This window comes from Littorina saxatilis, linkage group LG3, assembly GCF_037325665.1.
Source record: "Littorina saxatilis isolate snail1 linkage group LG3, US_GU_Lsax_2.0, whole genome shotgun sequence".
Classification (NCBI taxonomy): domain Eukaryota; kingdom Metazoa; phylum Mollusca; class Gastropoda; order Littorinimorpha; family Littorinidae; genus Littorina; species Littorina saxatilis.
Window position 1 is genome coordinate 22,008,115 of NC_090247.1, and position 22,500 is coordinate 22,030,614.

The following is a 22,500-nucleotide window of genomic DNA, read 5'->3' on the forward strand; positions in this document are numbered from 1 at the left end:
GAATGAAGTAACAAAGCGATTGCGACGCCCAAGGCCGATGCCGATGCTGCTACTAAATGCAAGAACCCCTCGCTTCTGGCTAGCACTTGGTCTGCTCTGTGTGTGTGTTTGCTGTTTGGGCGAAGGGTGGGGTTGGGGGGGGGGGGGGGGGGGGGGGTGGGGAGGGCAGAATATTGATTTTTTTCTTCATCGCCCTGGCATGCTCGGACTTCCTAATTTCTCACAAACGTCTGAGTGCCTGTCTGTCAGAGAGGGACGGCTCTCAACTTCTGTGCTAGCAAACACAACTTTTTTTTCCTCTCTTCTTTTTTTACTCTCTCTCTTCGTCTCTCTCTCCCTCTCTCTCTCCCACATTTTGACTTGACACTCTTCTTTTTCATTTTATGGCACTCTCGCTCTCTCTCATTCTCTCTCTCTCTCTCTCTCTCTCTCTCTCTCTCTCTCTCTCTCTCTCTCTCTCTCTCTCTGTTTCTTGCTCTATCTCTCTCTCTCTCTCTATTTTTATTTCACTCTCTTTTTCCTAAATGGTTTTTCTTTAACATTCTTGTAGCAAGAGGCAATCCAGAGATGAGAATTGATTTGATTGTATTGGTTCAGGGGTGATTGTGTTGACACCACCATGATTAGCAACCAGAGTGCGAAGTAGCGGGAAGTGCCTTTTTTTTTGCTGGGAGAGAAGGGGGGGGGGGGGGGGTGAGGGTCAGTGGGGCAGGGATAGTGCAGTGGAACTTTTTTTTTAATGTGAGGAACTAGAGCAGTACATGACAATGGAACCCCCTCTGACATGGATTACAGGATCTTTTTCGTGCGCACCTGGTCTTGTGCTTGCGTGTACACACGAAGGGGGGTTAAATCTCTAGCAGGTCTGCACATAAGTTGACCTGGGAGATCGGGAAAATCTCCACTCTTAACCCACCAGTTTAACCTCCCAATTTAATACTTCCTCCCTTTTAAGACCCTGTTTTCTCAGACTTTCTGTTCGTTACCTCTGGAAACTTGCCCCCATTTTTTTTTTCTTGCCCCCATTTTTTTACCGTCTCCTTTTTAAGACCAGATTTTCTCATTTGGGGGGGGGGGGGGGGGTCTTAGAAAGGGGGTTCCACTGTACTATGATAGACAGCCGGCTGATTAAGTGGGAACTGCAGCCACTAAATGAACCACTGTCTCCCTATGTGTAGGGCATTGTAGCAGCATACGTTTTACCCTTGCAGAGTATGTGGTGAAGCAGTTTTATTAAAAAAAAAGTAGCTCTTTCAGTTCCTCCAAAGTCAGACAGGAAAGTTCAGCAGATAAGTTTGCCGAGACTGGGTTACTGATCATTTTATGGAGGGTGGCTAATTGGTTATTGGACAATAGGAATGTGTAAAGTGTAGTATTTCGATGCAAGCTAGAGTAAAGGACAGACTGGAAGATGGTTGTCTTTCAGTTTTATTCTATATGTATGCCCCTGTATGCTGAAACATAAGTGGAGGCTTTCCAAACATAGTGGGGGCTTTCCAAACATAGTGGGGGCTTTCCAAACATAGTGGGGGCTTTCCAAACATAGTGGGGGCTCTCCAAATATAGTGGGGGCTCTCCAAACATAGTGGGGGCTTTCCAAACATAGTGGGGGCTTTCCAAACATAGTGGGGGCTTTCCAAACATAGTGGGGGCTCTCCAAACATAGTGGGGCTCTCCAAACATAGTGGGGGCTCTCCAAACATAGTGGGGGCTTTCCAAACGTAGTGGGGGCTTTCCAAACATAGTGGGGGCTCTCCAAACATAGTGGGGGCTTTCCAAACATAGTGGGGGCTCTCCAAACATAGTGGGGGCTTTCCAAACATAGTGGGGGCTCTCCAAACATAGTGGGGGCTCTCCAAACATAGTGGGGGCTCTCCAAACATAGTGGGGGCTCTCCAAACATAGTGGAGGCTTTCCAAACATAGTGGGGGCTCCACTTTTGTGTCCTTAGCACCCTTCATGGCATACACTTCCAACAATTGTGACAAAAAACATTTTTTTCCTGAAAACAGCCAAGAACCCAACAACATCCATGATTTGACATTTGAAGCAAATCGGTGACCTAAGAATTTTTAGGGGGAAATTGACAGCTTGTTTAATGTATCCCAAGTTTTGCAGGTGTGGTGTAGCTTTATGCATGGTGCCATGGTTTTCCTGTTCTCAGGTCTGTCCAAGTCGTCTACTATGGGCGACTATGCCTATTTCAGTGACTATGCTTATCTGTCTTCCGGTGAGTTCTATGTTCACAGAGATGAGGGCATTATTACATTTGTACAGTGAGGAGATGCTCTGTAGTGCAGTGTTAATTCCGTTCAGTAGTCTCTGAAAATTGTCCAGGCTTTTACCCTTGGTATAGTGCCTGTCACGTTTTTTGAAAGCCACGACTTTTGGATTGATGCAGCGACATTGGGTCTTATTTATTTATTTATTTATTTATCGTCGAAAAGTTTCAACTTTGAGTTCTGGCCAAAAAATTATAAATGTCTTTGTTTTGTTTCTTAATTTGTCTATGGTTTGTAAAAAATGTAAGATGATGCTTATGCTTCTGAAGGTCTATAATGCTTTTGCATTGTAGTTTTAGAATAGCCAGAAAAGCAGGACAACTCATGCAGACTGAACAGAAATAGCACAAGCAAAACAGGCTGTACCTCAGAAAAGCAGGAAAATTCATGCAGACTGAACGGAAATAGCACAAGCAAAACAGGCTGTACCTCAGAAAAGGGGGATGGGGAGGGGGTCTGTAATTGTAAAATGAATTTAGTTTTTGCGTTATGTTTTGTCACATTTTGTTTTTCAGCATGCATGATGTGCATTTACCAAACAATCAGCCGCCACCCACGGTTTTCTTGTGTTTGTAAGCATGACGCGTTTTGATTTCTTTGGTTGAGTTTGTTTTGTTGGTGCAACTTTTTTTCTGAAGAAGTGGGTTCCATTTATGGTTTTTTTTCTTTTTATTTTTCGAAAAACTGGGTTCCATTTATGTGTTTTTTGGGGTTTTTTCCCGAAGAACTGGGTTCAATTGATGATGATTTTTTTTTTCTTTTTCTTTTCTGAGGTCAATTTGGATTTGCGTTTTACATTTTTTCTTTTTTTTCTTCAAAGTTTTTATTTTAGTTCAGTAGATTTGTTTTTTTGATTTGAAATTATTTTTTTTACATTCAACTTTACATACATTTCAATTTTGTTTTGATATTTGTTTTTGTTTGTTTGTTTTATTTTGATTTGTTTTGGGTCAACTTTCATTTGGAGTTGGATTTGAGTTTGTGTACATTTACTTTCTATTTGAGGGGAACAGGTTTGAAGCATTATTTTATTTTAGATCAGTATATAAAGGGGAGAGGATTGGATGTAGACTATGTGAGTATTTTTGGTTTACTTTAGGCCAAAAAAAAAGAGGTCTGTTTACGGTAACATAGGCCAAAAAAATAGGGTCGGTAGGTCGGGATTTTTTTATTTATTTTTTTTTCTTCCAAAAAACCATATTTTTACGGTTTTTTGTTTTGTTTTTTTTTCCCCCAAATGCCAAAAAAAAGTCTAGGGTCGCGCGAAAAAAATAGGGTCGGTCGGGTTACCGTAAACAGACTATTTTTTTTTGTTGGCCTTATACTCTCATGTAGATTGATTTAGGCTAGATTTTGTGCATTTGTGTGTGTTTGCATGCATGACTTGGCATGGTTTTACTAACAGGGTTTTAACATACTTATTGAAAACTCTCAGTTTGGAACACTTTGTTTAATCAAGATTTGTATGTGCAAGAGATTTGTGAAATGCTTTTAAGCCGATTACAAAGCTCTTTTTCCATTTTTATGACAAGCTGCTAGTTTTGTTGTTTGGATTATGAATAACAGATACTATCTGATGTTCCAACCTAGACATCTTTTCTCACAAGAACTTATTACTTGCAGCAAATTTGTATCGCTGTCGTTTTTCCTTTCTATTTGAATTTTTTTTTTTAGAATAATGATCTATTTTTAATATTTGAATGATGGGACCCCTGTGTGTGTATTGCTGAACGAAGAACATGTCAATCGGTAGTAGAGGTAGGGACGACAAGTTTGTGGTCTGATGGAATTGTTGTACGTTTTCAGTGCACGGATCTAACCTATCCCTGGTGTCTACTGCGTCTTCTTCACACTCTGTTTACTCTTCGGTGAGTCACTCAACTTTGTGTGCCTACAGTCAGCCTGATGGATGCACTTATATATGGGAATATTGTCATTGTGGTTTTCTATTTCGTAGATTTTGGGACCTGAAATGATGTCAGGTAAAGCCATCTATAGAAAATGGTTGTCCAGAAAAATGTAGAGGAAATTTGCAGTTACGTTTCTCTGCTTAGACTAAAACAAGATGTCCTGTAAAAAATTTGAAGAGACACTTGATTTAATCAAGACAACAACTTGCCATTCCCAAGGCACAACACTTATTTCATGAATGTCTTAATCAGTGGCTAATTTGATACACACGTAGTAGTAGTTTGTGACATGAAGTGGCTAGAATCAGATCGAGATAAGTGTTGACCAATTTTTTCTCTCTCTCTCTGTTGCAGTCTGAGGAAAAGCATGCAGCTGAGGTGAGTGGAGTTATCTTTTAGTTTTAGAGTACACGTGTGAAATATGGAATTGGTTTTGCAGCAATAGATTGCCTCATGATGATGATGATGATGATGATGATGAAAAACGTGAAATTGTGAAATGTAGAAGTTCAGGGGGAGGAACTTGTGTAAAGGGGACAAGGACTATTGAAAGATAAAGGGAGATAAACCTTCGTACCTTTTCGGATGAGTGGCAACAAAACAGAAAGTTGCCTCCCTTGAAACATCTTCACGTTTCTCTGCAACACAGCAGAGAAAAGAAATAAATTTAAAATGAATGATGATTGCCAGCAAACTGTAAGAAAGCCGCAGACCTATCATTTGTATAGTTATAGATATAAGAGTATAGTCAGTACGAGTTTAAAAATGTGCCTAAAAAGAGGTGTAAATGAGCAAGTGTTCTGAATTTGTGTTCTGTTGGGTGATTAATTGCACACATTGCTAAGAGCAGAAATAACTCAAAGTTTGATCTGGCTTCATTAAGTGCAGAATGAATAAAGAGAATTTGAGCACATTAATCCTTTTCTAAAAAGTTAATTAAAAATGACATGCTAATTTGAAAGACACTTTGGCGCCAAATCTCTATGATGTGTGTTCGTGAGTGCATTACAAACGTCTTTATTATTTGTGTGAACAGGTGCGGAAACTGAAGCGAGATCTGGAATCGGCGCAGGTCAAAGTTCACACTCTGACCTCTCAGCTCAGCACAAATGTGAGTAATAGACCAAGTAATAGACCAAGCTTTCCAAGAATATGTATACTGTGTGATAGAGTTATACAGGTGAACCTCATTGTAGTGTCTGTATAGAGTTATACAGGTGAACCTCATTGTAGTGTCTGTGACCGAAGAAAGCTGGGTCTGAAGAGGAGATGAAAAGTAAGAAAAACGTTATTTTAAGCCGGGGAATTATAATTTTGAGTAGCAGTGGAAATTGAGTGAGGAAGCTTATATAAACTGCGTGTCAAAGGCTAAGCCTTTTTCTGCTTGTATCTTGCTGTGATACACATAATCAGTTTAAAGGGTTATTTATTTGTAGCTGAAAAGTGTGATTGGAGGCTATATTGATGTTCACCTGTATGCCTTACTGTGTAGATTGTGTGTCTGGATTTATGTTCACTGTGTGCTGACGTGCACATGTGTGAGTGTGTCTGCCTGTCCGTCTGTCCATGTGTCTGTCTGCCTGTTTGTCCATGTGCGTCTGTGCCTGTCTGTCAGAGTGTATGTCTGTCTGTCTGTCTGTCTGTCTGTCTTTCTGTCCATGTGTGTGTGTTTGTCTGTCCATGCACATTGTGTCTGACTGTATTTCTCAGGCCAAATCTTTCCCTCAGTTTGTCTGAATTGTCTCAGCTCCATCTGTTGTGACCCAACCACCCTTCCTCACCCTCTCTGTTTCCTCTCTCTCTATCTTTCTATGCCTCTCTCTCTCTCTCTCTCTCTCTTCCTCTCTCTCTCTCTCTCTCTCTCTCTTGCTCTCTCTCTCTCCCTCTCTCTCTTTCTCTCTTTCGCTCTTTTTCTCTCCCTCTCTCTATTCCGATATCTCTCTCTCTCTATCTATCTTTCTATGCCTCTCTCTCTCTCTCTCTTTCTCTCTCTTTCTCTCCCTCTCTCTATTCCTATATATCTCTCTCTCTCTTTCTATGCCTATCTCTCTCTATCTATCTATCTTTCTATGCCTCTCTCTCTCTCTCTCTCTCTTTCTCTCTCTTTCTCTCCCTCTCTCTATTCCTATATCTCTCTCTCTCTTTCTATGCCTATCTCTCTCTATCTATCTATCTTTCTATGCCTCTCTCTCTCTCTCTCTCTCTCTCTCTCTCTTTCTCTCTCTTTCTCTCCCTCTCTCTATTCCTATATATCTCTCTCTCTCTCTCTCTGCCAATCTCTCTCTCTCTATCTTTCTATGCCTCTCTCTCTCTCTCTCTCTTTCTCTCTCTTTCTCTTCCTCTCTCTATTCCTATTTATCTCTCTCTCTTTCTATGCCTATCTCTCTCTATCTATCTATCTTTCTATGCCTCTCTCTCTCTCTCTCTCTCTCTCTCTCTCTTTCTCTCCCTCTCTCTATTCCTATATCTCTCTCTCTCTCTTTCTATGCCTATCTCTCTCTATCTATCTATCTTTCTATGCCTATCTCTCTCTCTCTATCTTTCTATGCCTCTCTCTCTCTCTATTCCTATATCTCTCTCTCTCTCTCTTTCTATGCATATCTCTCACTATCTATCTATCTTTCTATGCCTCTCTCTCTCTCTTTCTCTCCCTCTCTCTATTCCTATATCTCTCTCTCTCTTTCTATGCCTATCTCTCTCTATCTATCTATCTTTCTATGCCTCTCTCTCTCTCTCTCTCTCTCTCTCTCTCTCTCTCTCTTTCTCTCTCTTTCTCTCCCTCTCTCTATTCCTATATCTCTCTCTCTCTCTCTTTCTATGCCTATCTCTCACTATCTATCTATCTTTCTATGCCTCTCTCTCTCTCTCTCTCTTTCTCTCCCTCTCTCTATTCCTATATCTCTCTCTCTCTCTCTATGCCTATCTCTCTCTCTCTATCTATCTTTCTATGCCTCTCTCTCTCTCTCTCTCTCTCTCTCTCTCTCTCTCTCTCTCTCTCTCTCTCTCTCTCTCTCTCTCTCTCTCTCTCTCTCTCTCTCTCTCTCTCTTGTGTGACAGTCAAGCATTTCAGCAGAACAAACATCCTGTGTGTCTGTGTGCTCGTCCTTTTTCCTACACATTTTTGTTGTTGCAAATCTCCAAGTGCTGCTTGCATGAAACTCGTGCCCACAACAAATGTCGCTCTTCACTCTCCGTAGAGTTGCCGTTGAGTCGGTCAATGTGATGGATTGCCAATTTAAAGTGCTGTTTACCATATTCGGGTAGTTTACGGCCCACCCCCTTTACCTTAAGAGGAGGATCAACATTAACAGATGTGATAGCCGTAAGCCGGGCTGGCTGGACTGATCCAAACTCTTTGCACCTTCATTCACACACCCGGAACAGAGAGTGTACAGGTTTTCTTGTGATTTGTGAATGATTTTGCATTGTAAGTTATTGCCTAGAGAAGTTTCACTGTAAAGAATATGAGTGATATTGTTGCACGAGGAATGTTGTTAAAGATGACGTAAAAAGCGAGAGAGTTCACGAGTCATTGTGATTTAAAAGACTTCATTTTAATCTGTCGCCATTACTGTCTCTCGATTTAATCGCTCATCAAGGTCTCTCTCTCTCTCTCTCTCTCTCTCTCTCTCTCTTTCTCTCTCTCTCTCTCTCTCTCTCTCTCTCTCTCTCTCTCTCTCTCTCTCTCTCTCTCTCTCTCTCTCCAGTGATCAAGCTAGCCCTATGACAAATGAAGCCCAAATATAACCCGCTCAGAGAGTGGTTGTCACAGAAAAGGGTAATTCAATGGTACATTGTATGTCAGACTCCGCGGTATACCCGCTCATTGGTTGTTGACTTCTGTCTGCGGGAGATACACTGTTGACAGTAATACTGTAGGAGGTATTTTTGCATGTCCTTCAAAATGTAGTCTCAAAACGGAGGTATCATTTACTGACAGTATGAGGAGCAGATCTTGGAAAATGAGGTCTCCAAGCAGAGGGACACTTGAAACATGTTTCACTGTTGTAATAGCATAACGACCAAGTTGTGCTCCAAACCGCACTGCGTAGTTTCTTCTTTCTTTGCAGGGACTTTGTCAGTGCCGATTTAAATACACTGTGAATTCGAGCCAAGCACACTCTCATAATCACTTCACATCCTCAAATAGTAATTTACCATAAATGTCAAACACCCTCGACGCTTTTAAGTTGAGTGTGAAATGTGAGCCTTTCCAAATCTGATGCCAGATATCTTGTCGGTGAGGTTGTGCCGTTTTTAGTGTTTTTCCGGGCGTTTCTTGGCATACTCGTCTGCGAAGGCCTGCATTCTGTCACGAACGTATTCCCTAAAATACGGAGCAAATAGTTGTACTATTAATCGTGCAAATGGAGGGACTATTACGCCAAACGGTAAACAAATTAAGGGAGGTAGATGAACTATAAAGGAGATAGATGAAGTATATCTTGTACCACACCCGCCTATGAACGTTCAGAGGGCATGAGCCGAGATGTGTGCTTATCACGCAAGCGGTGTAACTGTCTGTTTATTTCACATTTAAAGAAAATTCGCGGCATCAAGTCAAAACCGCAGACTGAATTATGTGTGTCTGCTTTCTAGCATATCGGCCAGTTTGAAATTTCCATTGGCAGACTTAATGTTTAGTCTCAAACCGCCTCCGCACTGTTGATAACATACAGTCAAACCTGTCTCAGTAAAGCAACCACCCAAAATGACCGACCAAAAAGGTCGTTTCTGACAGGTGGTGGCCATGGAAAGGTGAACTATATATAAGAAAAACTTGCCTGGGATCCTTAGGAGTGGTCGTTGTGGGAAGGTGGTCGCTATCGAGAGGTGGTCGCAAGGGCAGGTTCGACTGAATTTCATCACCACCTTGCGTCTTACACTCAAACAAATGACATTGATTTCAGCTACTCCAGTATTGAGTAAGATTTATAGAGAGAAACAGTTCATTACAGAAAGCCTGCAGTCAGCTTTAGTACTTTGATGGATGAGGCACAGTCGAAACTGCTTCGGTGACCACCTCTAGATAACGACCACTCCCCACATAGCGACCACCACAACCGATTCCCGACAACAGATTCCATAGCGACCTTCTGTTCACGACGAGCCTTTTTGGTCAGTTGTTAGGCTGGTCGTTGCGGAGAGTCTGGACTGTGCCAAACAACAAAGCAATAGCAGCAACAGCGCCCTGTGTTTGTTAGTCGTGGCTTACCATTTTAATATTTGTTGCGTTTTATCATGAGAGACCGTGCATAAATGCCGCTGGTCATGTTATGTTGATGAGGTCTCGCTTGATTACTCAGACATGGGCAGCACACGTATTCCAGCCCGTGTGATATTACGGTGTTTCTATCAGACAGACAGCAGGCATGTTTGTTCGTGATGTCAGAGCAAACATCATCACAACAACAGCCATTAATAGCAGACAGTGCCACTTGTTACTAGGAGTCTGGAACCACAGGCACCGGAAAGACAGTCACCCAGTGGGGTACAGCAGTCTTGATTTTGCCTGTGTTTGTTCGGAGGAGGTTAGTCAGTTTGGATGTGGCAATAGACGAATTTTGGAAATAACTCTTGTTGGGTTTGTATGGGTTGTGAAAGAGTGAATGCCCTTGCTTTTAGTCAGGCCTAATTGCCTTGCTCCTTGTCCACGTGTTTCAGACACACACCCCTCCCTAGTGACTGGCCTATAATGTCACGTGGGACAGTTGGACTCACGGGCGGGGATGTAGCTCAGTCGGTAGCGCGCTGGATTTGTATCCAGTTGGCCGCTGTCAGCGTGAGTTCGTCCCCACGTTCGGCGAGAGATTTATTTCTCAGAGTCAACTTTGTGTGCAGACTCTCCTCGGTGTCTGAACACCCCCCGTGTGTACACGCAAGCACAAGACCAAGTGCGCACGAAAAAGATCCTGTAATCCATGTCAGAGTTCGGTGGGTTATAGAAACACGAAAATACCCAGCATGCTTCCTCCGAAAACGGCGTATGGCTGCCTAAATGGCGGGGTAAAAAACGGTCATACACGTAAAATTCCACTCGTGCAAAAAAAACCACGAGTGTACGTGGGAGTTTCAGCCCACGAACGCAGAAGAAGAAGAAGAAGAAGTTGGACTCACAAAGAGCAAAAGTATTAACTTTTTTACAACCAATACAAACCAGACAGAGTTATTTACGAGCATCGTCTATTTTCCAGAGTGCGCGTTCTTTTTAGAGTCTCAGAGAGTCTAGATGGTCAGCGACTTCTTTAGAAATGGGGACATTTTTATTCAATATTAAGTAGAGATCTAGAGTTCCAGAAAAAGAGCTGCATTACAAAAGTATTCGTTATTCATGGTTAACCCTGTCGAGGCAAGGACATTAACTTCAAAAGTTGCTAGGGGGTGGAGGAGGACTTTGAATAATAAAACTCAGCCACTGATCTCTTGCAGAAGATGCAGCATTACTGTGTGAAATATCTCTTTGTATCAAGTGGCTGTAGCAGCAGCAATGAATTGAAGCGTGAGATAGGAGGCAGGAAACGCAGTTAGATAAGAGTGTCACACGCTACCCGAACGTGGGGAAAAACTTGAACAGACTAGCAACCGGCGGGGGGGGGGGGGGAGGAGGGGGTCTAAGCAGAATGATGCACACCCTCGTCTCGTGCGTTCACCTGCTCTGCCGTTTGTATTCATCAGTCATGGAAAGGTGGCTTGATACTGTGGTCCAATTAATGTTTTGAATTAGTTTAGGAAACAGGAGTTTAATGACTTGATATACCTGCAAGGTTCAAAAGGAAAAACTCTATAATTATGTTGTCTGCCAGAAGATTGCGGGTACAGAGCTTATTTTCGGATGTGAGAGCATTGGTATGGAGAGAGAGAGAGAGAGAGAGAGAGAGAGAGCGAGAGAGAGAGAGAGAGTTGGGGTTCTATATTTATGTAACTTCTTTTTAGCAGGAAGCTCCTCTTCGTCACAACGTGACTTACCAGATCCCCATTTGCCCGACGTAAGACATATTTCCGGAGATTTGATTGCCGAAACACCTTTTCCCATAATTGTCACAAGAAGTTTGAGCGACTCCAACAAACGCATTTTTCCTACCCTTTGTTTTTATCAGCAAATCAAAGATATTCTTGTCCTTACGATATTCATTTCCGGAGTGCTCCCAGACTTTAGAGTTTCCCAAGTTTCTTTGAAGTTTTTCGTCTTGTTTATTTTATTGTCTAGCTTTGAATATACACCTGAGGGGTTGTAAACAGCCGTCTCTCTTCCTCTCGCAGGTGAGCACTGCTCGAATCATCACCCATGTTGTTTGTTTCCCCAGGCACGAAAAGTTTTGTTTTCTCATGCTTGTTTGCAGGACACCTGATTGGACAATGAAGAATTGTAACTTTTTGAGAAAGCATTGATCTCTATGGGGACGGACACGCCGGTCAACTTTATGTGCAGACCCAGAGACGGAAGCCATGTCCCACCCCCGTGTCATCACAATGGCACGTAAAAGACCTTGGTCATTCTGCCATAAGTGCAGGTGGCTGAATACACCTAAACACGCAGACACCTGGGTAGCGCGACTCCGTTGCTGATAGCTTTCCACTGGGAGGAAGCGACCCGAATTTCCCAGCGATGGGACAATAAAGTAATGAAAATGAAAATGAAATGAAATGAAATGTGTCTGTCTGTTTGTCTGTCTATTTCTCTGTCTCTGTCTCTGTCTCTCTGTCTCTGTCTCTCTCTCTCTCTCGCTCCTGTATTAAAGTGGTTTTAAGTAACAACTCCATATCTTCTTCCTTTACCTCTTTGCGTTTGGCTTCTGCCCTCTGAAAGTCTTATGCTGGGTTAACAACTTAATCTGAATTCTCAAGAGCTTGATTTTTTGTAGTGTAACCGAGTTTCTTCTTCTTCTTCTTTTTTTCTAGACAGCAAAGTGTAAAGGTATAAGTAGGTGGAGGGGGGAAGAGATAGGACCAGGGGAACTCACCCTGTGAGAAGCTCTCGTCACGCAGCGCGGATATCTTAGCGAGAGAGATAAGTTATCTCCCCTCCTGGCTCCAACCAGCTTCACCCGGAGCGGGGGTGGCCCGGTGGTTTGTGCCGCTCTGACTTGATGGGGACCGAACCCCTTTTCCTGTGCAAACCCGAAGAACAAGATACTGCATCAAGATGTTCAACATTTCAGTCAAATGCATTTAGTCCAAACCCCTGTGCAAAACGGGTGTCTTCTTCTTCTTCTTCTTCTTCTTCTTCTTCTTCTTCTTCTTCTTCTTCTTCTTCTTCCTTCTTCCTTCTTCCTTCTTTCTTCCTTCTTCCTTCTTCCTTCTTCCTTCTTTCTTCTTTCTTCTTCCTTTTTCTTTCTTCTTCTTCTTCTTCTTCTTCTTCTTCTTCTTCTTCGTTCGTGGGCTTAAACTCCCACGTTCACTCATGTTTTTAGCACGAGTGGATGTTTATGTGTATGACCGTTTTTACCCCGCCATTCAGGCAGCATACGCCGATTTCGGGGGAGGCATGCTGGGTATTTTCGTGTTTCCATAACCCACCGAACTCTGACATGGATTACAGGATCTTTTCCGTGCGCACTTGGTCTTGTGCTTGCGTGTACACACGAAGGGGGTCTGCACATAAGTTGACCTGGGAGATCGGAAAAATCTCCTCTTAACCCACCAGGCGGCAGCGACCGGGATTCGAACTCACGACCTCCCGATTAGGAGGCCGACGTCTTACCACCACGCCACTGCGCCCGTCATTGCACCCACTGATTTCGAAAGCAGCTAATTTAACCAAGCGGCAGCCAGCCAAAGAATCAACCACCAAACAAACAAACAAACAAGACAAAACTAAAATAATAATTATTTCCTGAGGGTCTTGGCCGAGCAGTTCCGCTTCGGACAGCCAAGTCAGAGACTCACATATAAAACTGACTACAGTCGAACCCCCTTTTAAGACCCTGTTCAAAACCTCAGGTTATTTACCCCCCAATTAAAGACTCCACCCCCCGCGGGTTAGGGGGAAGAATTTACCCGATGCTCCCCAGCATGTCGTAAGAGGCGTCTAACGGATTCTGTTTCTCCTTTTACCCTTGTTAAGTGTTTTTTGTATAGAATATAGTCAATGTTTGTAAAGATTTTAGTCAAGCAGTATGTAAGAAGTCCTTTGTACTGGAAACTTGCATTCTCCCAGTAAGGTCATACATTGTACTACGTTGCAAGCCCCTGGAGCACATTTTTGATTAGTGCTTTTGTGAACAAGAAACAATTGACAAGTGGCTCTATCCCATCTCCCCCCTTTCCCCGTCGCGATATAACCTTCGTGGTTGAAAACGACGTTAAACACCAAATAAAGAAAGAAAGAAAGCAAATTTTTGATTAGTGCTTTTGTGAACAAGAAACAATTGACAAGTGGCTCTATCCCCTCTCCCCCCTTTCCCCGTCGCAATAATTATAACCTTCGTGGTTGAAAACGACGTTGAACACCAAATAAATAAAGAAAGAAAGCACATTTTTGATTAGTGCTTTTGTGAACAAGAAACAATTGACAAGTGGCTCTATCCCATCTGCCCCCTTCCCTCCGTCGCGATATAACCTTCGTAGTTGAAAACGACGTTAAACACCAAATAAATAAAGAAAGAAAGCACATTTTTGATTAGTGCTTTTGTGAACAAGAAACAATTGACAAGTGGCTCTATCCCATCTCCCCCCTTTCCCCGTCGCGATATAACCTTCGTGGTTGAAAACGACGTTAAACACCAAATAAAGAAAGAAAGAAAGCAAATTTTTGATTAGTGCTTTTGTGAACAAGAAACAATTGACAAGTGGCTCTATCCCCTCTCCCCCCTTCCCCGTCGCGATATAACCTTCGTGGTTGAAAACGACGTTAAACACCAAATAAAGAAAGAAAGATTAAAGACTCCCTCCTTATAAGACCTGATTTTCGAAGTTTTAAAAAAGTGGTTCCAACTTCCACTGTATTCTTCTGCTTCTTCGATTTTTGCCAAGCGGTACTTTGATGGGTCTGCAGCCCCTACATCAGGTGGTCGTGCAGCTGTTGGGGGTGTGAATGGTGCGAGCGATACGCTATCTTTTAATAACCCCCGGTCAACGGTTCATGGCGCTAACAATCACAGGGTGCTTCTACTGAAGATATTCTTAAATATTTTTGCTTCTACATATTCTAGAATATAATTATCGTTGCTTCTACGAAATTCTAGACTATTATCTTTGCTTTACGAAATTCCAAGATATATCTTTGCTTTACGAAATTCTAAAATATATCTTTGCTTCTTCGAAATTCTTAAATATATCTTTGCTTCTGCTGTAGCGCGAGGGGTCATCTGGTGCCGCTGAAGCCTTTCGAATTTTCCGTCTCAAGAAAGGTGATTTCTTTTGTGATATGATGAACATTTATTCCCCTGCAAATTGCAATGTGTAAAGAATGAAATGATCGTCCACCGTTGCACGTGCAAATTCAAGATAGCACCAACGTTCATTCCCAAACGTGGTGCAATGACCCAGTTTAAGTGCCTAACGGCTGTTATACTGAGGTAAGAGTCTATCTGTGTCTTAGGATTGAAACCAGATATAATTAGCTTTCAAATGAAGTTTTTTATTTATGATGGGAAACACAAGTTGGTTGTGTGAGTGAGTTGGTGTGTGCGCGCGCGCGCGCGTGTGTGTGTGTGTGTGCGTGTGTGTGTGTGTGTGTGTGTGTGTGTGTATGTGTGTAGGGGAGGGGGGAAGCTTGCCTTCATAATTATGTTTCTTTGTGAATTATTAACCTTAGAGCGCAGTTATGACCCATACCTCACATTTAACATTCACGCGTAGAGGCTCGGAGGTTTTCAAAATAGTTCCATGGTTGAGAAGGGGCAGAAAGTAGTGGTCAGTGTTCTTGACCTTGTCTGGAAGCATGTATAGATTCCCTTTGCATGTTCTGCTACCAAGGACGAGAGAGCGGTGAGCATTCTCCCTCTGCCTCAACATTCCAACGGGCGAAGTAAGGAGAGCCTCTCAGTTTTCAAAGGAGAAAAGCAAACACAAGGGTGATGTTGCTTATTTTCCTTCTTGTCACCTCACCCCTCAGGGCTGGACGTATCGGCGAGATCAGTGGCTCCTCTCACCTGTGAACGACTTGACAGCTATGGGGGCCGGCTTCTTCTTTGGTCTGCCTGGTCACTAAACCTTCCACTCTCAACTTCTTCTTTGGTCTTGCTGGTCGCTAACCTTCCACTCTCAACTTCTCCTTTGGTCTGGCTGGTCGCTAACCTTACACTCTCAACTTCTCCTTTGGTCTGGCTGGTCGCTAACCTTACACTCTCAACTTCTCCTTTGGTCTGGCTGGTCGCTAAACTTACACTCTCAACTTCTCCTTTGGTCTTGCCGGTCGCTAACCTTCCACTGTCAACTTCTTCTTTGGTCTTGCTGGTCGCTAACCTTCCGCTCTCAACTTCTTCTTTGGTCTGGCTGGTCGCTAACCTTTCACTCTCAACTTCTCCTTTGGTCTGGCTGGTCGCTAACCTTTCACTCTCAACTTCTCCTTTGGTCTGGCTGGTCGCTAACCTTACACTCTCAACTTCTCCTTTGGTCTGGCTGGTCGCTAACCTTACACTCTCAACTTCTCCTTTGGTCTGGCTGGTCGCTAACCGTACACTCTCAACTTCTCTTTTGGTCTGGCTGGTCGCTAACCTTACACTCTCAACTTCTCCTTTGGTCTGGCTGGTCGCTAACCTTACACTCTCAACTTCTCCTTTGGTCTGGCTGGTCGCTAACCTTCCACTCTCAACTTCTTTTTTGGTCTGGCTGGTCGCTAACCTGAAGGCCACACGGTCTCAAAGGATGGATGAATTTCAGGTGTAAAATGCAAAAGGTTGAAAGGTAGAACAGTCTTAATATCTAAAAGCTATTTTTTGGCATTTGGTCTTTAAAGAAAAGGGATTTCTTGTCAATCAATCAATATGAGGCTTATATCGCGCGTATTCCGTGGGTACAGTTCTAAGCGCAGGGATTTTTTATTTTTTTATTTATTTTTTTATTTTTATTTTGTGCAATTTATATCGAGCACATATTCAAGGCGCAGGGATTTATTTATGCCGTGTGAGATGGAATTTGTTTACACAATACATCATGCATTCACATCGGCCAGCAGATCGCAGCCATTTCGGCGCATATCCTACTTTTCACGGCCTATTATTCCAAGTCACACGGGTATTTTGGTGGACATTTTTTATCTATGCCTATACAATTTTGCCAGGAAAGACCCTTTTGTCAATCGTGGGATCTTTAACGTGCACACCCCAATGTAGTGTACAACGAAGGGACCTCGGTTTTTCGTCTCATCCGAAAGACTATGTGCTCTTGTGAGAGCACAAGTCTTTAGCGGAAACAACGGACTTGTGAGTGTGCTGCGCGTAGGTGGCACAGCAACCTCCTTTTATCAGACAGCAGAAAACATGACACGAGCGTCCAGTGAGAGGTGTATGTGTCGTGAATTGTCGACACCAATATCACCCTCATCCTACATACATATACGAAGTATTTCTCTCGATAGCATTCAGGTTCTCAAGTGGTTCCACTTCAACTGAAGCGGAAACCGAAATAAATATGCAAAACCCCGCGAAAACCAGCACCCTTGTAAAGTAGCTTCCTGGCAAGTGCTGGAACAGAAAGCTGTTAATTTACTGGGTATTTCCCCCTACCTGAATGCCGTCTTTTACCTGCCACTTGGAGGCCGTCTTTTACCTGCCAACAGCACCGTGTCGGTTAGGTAAGATAGCATCAGATGTGAGAAACACGACTCCCCCAGTCAGCATTACTTGGGCTAGTCTTGCTCGCTGTCTTTCGGACACTAGACTTCTTCTATACGGTGACTTGTGCCAAGAGATGTCAAGGGGTAGCACGACTCCGCCAGGAAGCATCTTTCGGACACCCAGACGTCTATGCCGTGACTTGTGCCAAAAGGGGATTCAAAGTAGGGGCAAGGGAGGTTGAAACAGGACTCCGCTGGTCAGCACAACTTCAACTCGGTGTGTTTGGGACATCCCACAGACATAACAAAACCCCAATTAGGTAGGATAACTTGGGCAAGTCTTACTCGCTGTCTTTGGGACAGTTTAGTTAGGATAACTTGGGCAAGTCTTACTCGCTGTCTTTTGGACAGTTTAGTTAGGATAACTTGGGCTAGTCTTACTCGCTGTCTTTTGGACAGATAACTTGGGCTAGTCTTACTCGTTAGTCTTTTGGACAGTCAGTCCTAAACTTCCATGCAGTGACTTGTGTCAAGAGATTTCAAGGGGTATGGTCGAAGGCTGTAGAAATAAACAGGACCCCATTAGTTAGGATAACTTTGGCTGGTCATACTCGCTGTCTTCCTGACAATCAGACCGCAGCTCTTTGCTCAGACTTCCACTCATGCAGTGACTCGAGCCAAATGGAGACGGTTGGGCAAGACAGAGATAGGGGTGGGGTGGGGTGAGATTTACAACGTCAACGACAACAAGACTCTTATGTAATGGATTCAGCCAAGGTCTTTTTGATGAGAGCTGAAGACGAGACTTTGTGCGTTATGATAATTTGCAACTGACACCTGTAGGCATATTGACGCCATATAGCAGCTTCTCTGTTTGTTATGCCCCAAAGAAAGAAACATAGTTCTTCTGTCTTCCAACCCTGAATATCATCAGTATAGCGTACAACCAATCAGCATCCGCAATTCCCCCGCCCTTCCCCCCTGTGAACTTATCACCGTGATCACGTTTAAGGCCTGTCCAGACACTCCAGGCTGACCCTGTCCACATTTGACTTATGCTCAAAACGGTCCCGCGGGGCACGCCGCGGCGGGCTATGATCGCGAAGCGTTATCTGCAGACAGAATAGAGCGTGTTCTAATTTCTCTGACACAGAAATAGAACGACGGAAATTTGACCAATCAGAGAAAACCAGAGCGATGACGTCAACCGTCAAATCGAGTTGGATTGTGGGTAGACTCTAAGCACAACATGGCGGCTAGCAAATTACCGCTAGCGTGTTGACCTTCCTGTCAGGTGACCTTGACGCTTCCGCTCCACTGATACCGCGTTGTGAAAAAAGTCGTCGATGTGTGGCCACTCGGCAAAATCCCGCGCGACGCACAAAACGGCCTGCGGCGCATATACCGTAAAACGGCGTCCAAGTCTGGACAGGCCTTAAGTACAGGTAGTGGTGTGTTGGGAATGTGGATGTGGCTGGAAACTTTCGGGTTGTTTACACAGCGTTGCAGTCAGCTTCTTCTTTGGGTATATTCTACAAGAAGTAACAGGAAACAGGTTTTTTTCTTCTCTCCCTCAGCTGTAACAAGTAGGATTCTCATTTTAACCTTGATCATTTACGTTGGCAGCAGATCAGAGGACGGGTTATGGTAGCTTGGAAGCGTTGTGCAGCACTCTGTTGCTGATGCTGTATTGCCGATATTCAGACCCTCCCTCCCCCCCTCCCTCCCTCCCTTCCTTCCCTGACCCTCTCCACGACAACGTTCTGTAACATTCCCAACACAGGACTACCTGTACGAAACGTTCTCACAGTGATACACTTCAGAGGGGGAGGGGGGGCTTTTCGGATGCTATACTGATGGTATTCAACGTTGTAAGTCTTTTTTTTGTTGTCTTCATAAACACGACCTAGTATATGTACTAGATGCACTCCGTAGGTATAAGGAGGGGTGGATTACACAAGGTATTTAGTATGGTGTAGCAAGCCGTTGGAGAATAATGTGATATATCGCCACTGTTTAAAGCTTCTCTTGTCCACAAATACGACCCGAGTTATTCTCCAAAACAGAATAGAACATCTTTCCCCAGGTATATGGTCATGGCTCAGAAAAGGTGTCGAATTTGTGGGACACTTGAGTCACAAATACAAACTCTTGGATTACTTTCCATTTTGGGGTCCAGCAAAACTGTTTATGTGTTTAGTTGTGTCTGGGCAGTAACAATGTATTTTCATCAATTACTGCGGAATGAATTGCATTTTAAATTTTAACTGGAGTGTGTTACATAACACCGTGTCACACATTGTTTTCTAATATACAGTTAACAGTAAACCTATTACACAATAAAAGTTAACTGCATTAGTTAGTATCTACCTTGATCTTCATTTGTGAAAAGTGGCATTCCCCGACAGCAATAATCTGCATATCTAGGTACCCTAGGAATGTGTGTATGTTACATGAACACCAATAAACAAAACAACGATCAAACAAGTACTCAAAGAACTGAAAAGATTACTGTTTCAGCAGTCAATCAATTCTTAGTTCCACACACTTCATACGGACAGTCTGCAAAAAAAATCAAATCAGAACAAGATGTGAAAATGTATTCAAACAAAAATCAACTTTCTGTGTCTCACAACACAGACATTCAAAACTGCTAAATTCCTATTTATTTTACACACAAAACCTTAGAAATACATGTAATGGGAAGAGAAACAAGTACATAATAGTAAAGAGTTGAAATGCATCAATGATACCGGACCCGTTATTCCCATTATCAGTTATCTGTCAAGTCATTCCTAAAAGTTTCCAATGAGTGTGTTACATTTCACCAAAAAAATCAAACTTTAGGACACTGTCAAGATATTCACATGAAAAATGCATGCAAAAGAATGAAAAATGAAAGAGCAAAACCATAACAACCTAACAATGATGTCTTATGACTTCTACCATGCTCCAATTCACAATACAGAGAAGATTTTCTCACTTTTGACACTGAGTGTGTTACATTTCACCAAAAAAGTCTTACTTCACATTATTTTGTAAGGTATAAAGCATATATCCATCCACTTGGTAATGAAAACAATACACTGTACAACAAAACTTGATAAACCCCCCAAAAAATCTTCAGGTTAAAGGCGGATTTTGAAGCTATCAAGAAAAATGCTGTTTATTCGCCAATGAGTGTGTTACAAAACACTGTCATAACATGAACAAAACGTTGTTCATATTCAGTGCATTCAGTTAATTGTGAAATTAATTGTAAGAATGACACCATGGTTGCTACACAACTATTGAAACTATTGTTGACACATTCCGACAGCAATAATCTGCATATCTAGGTACCCTAGGCAAGTGTGTGTGTTACATGAACACCAATAAACAAAACAACGATCAAACAAGTACTCAAAGAACTGAAAATTACCAATCCTTCAAAGTAAATTGTAACAAGAAGGGCAAAGCCCATACGACTCACATGCTTGACCTTGACCTTTACATGACCTTGACCTTCAGGGTCAAGGTCAAATAACTAAACCTAGCAATGACATCATACACTAAGAACTGCTTTACACATTTTTCCTACCAAAATACATGTGACCTTGACCCAAGGTCAAGGTCATCCAAGGTCATGCAACACAAAGCTGTTAATTCAAGACATAGGAAGTACAATGGTGCTTATTGGCTCTTTCTACCATGAGATATGGTCACTTTTAGTGGTTCACTACCTTATTTTGGTCACATTTCATAAGGGTCAAAGTGACCTTGACCTTGATCATATGTGACCAAATGTGTCTCATGAGGAAAGCATAACATGTGCTTTTAAGTTTGAAACAGTTATCTTCCATAGTTCAGGGTCAAGGTCACTTCAAAATATGTATACAATCCAACTTTGAAGAGCTCCTGTGACCTTGACCTTGAGGCAAGGTAAACCAAACTGGTATCAAAAGATGGGACTTACTTTGCCCTATATATCATATATAGGTGAGGTATTGAATCTCAAAAACTTCAGAGAAAATGGGAAAAATGAGAAAAATAGCTGTTTTTTAGACAACATTTATGGCCCCTGTGACCTTGACCTTGAAGCAAGGTCAAGATGCTATGTATGGTTTTTGGGGCCTTGTCATCATACACCATCTTGCCAAATTTGGTACTGATAGACTGAATAGTGTCCAAGAAATATCCAACGTTAAAGTTTTCCGGACGGACGGACGGACGGACGGACGGACGGACGGACGACTCGGGTGAGTACATAGACTCACTTTTGCTTCGCATGTGAGTCAAAAAAACACTCTAATTCATAACAATAAACGCAGACATCCTTTTCTGTTTACTTGATTCATTCCTTACTTTGTTCCAGCAAGATTTAAATAATTTTCAAGATAACTGTACAAACTATTGGAGTGTGTTACCTCTCACGATGTGCGAGTGGTGTGAGTAACACACTCAACACTGTTCCTAAAAAAACCCACTCTAATTGAAAACAATAAACGCAGACATCATTTTCTGTTTACTTGATTCATTCCTTACTTTGTTCCAGCAAGATTTAATTAATTTTCAAGATAACTCTACAAACGATTGGAGTGTGTTACCTCTCACGATGTGCGAGTGGTGTGAGTAACACACTCAACACTGTTCCAAAAAAAACCCACTCTAATTCAAAACAATAAACGAAGACATCATTTTCTGTTTACTTGATTCATTCCTTACTTTGTTCCAGCAAGATTTAAATAATTTTCAAGATAACTCTACAAACGATTGGAGTGTGTTACCTCTCACAATGTGCGAGTGGTGTGAGTAACACACTCAACACTGTTCCTAAAAAAAACCACTCTAATTCAAAACAATAAACGCAGACATCATTTTCTGTTTACTTGATTCATTCCTTACTTTGTTCCAGCAAGATTTAAATAATTTTCAAGATAACTCTACAAACGATTGGAGTGTGTTACCTCTCACGATGTGCGAGTGGTGTGAGTAACACACTCAACACTGTTCCAAAAAAAATCCACTCTAATTCAAAACAATAAACGCAGACATCATTTTCTGTTTACTTGATTCATTCCTTACTTTGTTCCAGCAAGATTTAAATAATTTTCAAGATAACTCTACAAACGATTGGAGTGTGTTACCTCTCACGATGTGCGAGTGGTGTGAGTAACGCACTCAATGTAAAAAAACATATATTTCTTTTTCCTGTAATTTATTTCATTAAATTGGCATGAAAACAAAGCACAAGGTGAACTGTATGGAAAGACTATAGAAAAGGCCAGAAAAAACACATGCAATGACATGAACGCTGAATAACTTGGGAAATTGGTTGAATCGTCTCAAACATATGTCTTTAAAAATCAAAATAAAGAAAAATCTTTGTCCTAAAAAATGCAAATTTTATCAAAACAAATCACAATAACACTTCTAACTTTCAGATGAAAAAAAAAGGAAGTAAGTTGTTATTTAGTGAAAATAACAGTGTTTCAAACTGCAGGTGAGTACGTTACATACAACGAAAAACCAGTGGTTCTTACTTTGGCCGTTTACGTCCATGTCCTCCATGCCACACTGAGTTCTGAGTTCGAGACAGTCAATGCAACTT

The 22,500-nt window shown here is 42.3% G+C and overlaps 1 protein-coding gene across 1 annotated transcript in view; it reads left to right on the top strand.

Annotated features, from left to right (window-relative positions):
- The window catches only part of LOC138961129 (neuron navigator 3-like), a 171,152-nt gene that overhangs the window by 34,543 nt on the left and 114,109 nt on the right, over nucleotides 1–22,500 (top strand). The window contains exons 8-10 of the mRNA XM_070332729.1: nucleotides 4,089–4,150; nucleotides 4,547–4,570; nucleotides 5,229–5,303. Of these exons, the coding sequence (XP_070188830.1) occupies nucleotides 4,089–4,150; nucleotides 4,547–4,570; nucleotides 5,229–5,303 (161 nt within the window). The remainder of the gene's footprint in view (nucleotides 1–4,088; nucleotides 4,151–4,546; nucleotides 4,571–5,228; nucleotides 5,304–22,500) is intronic.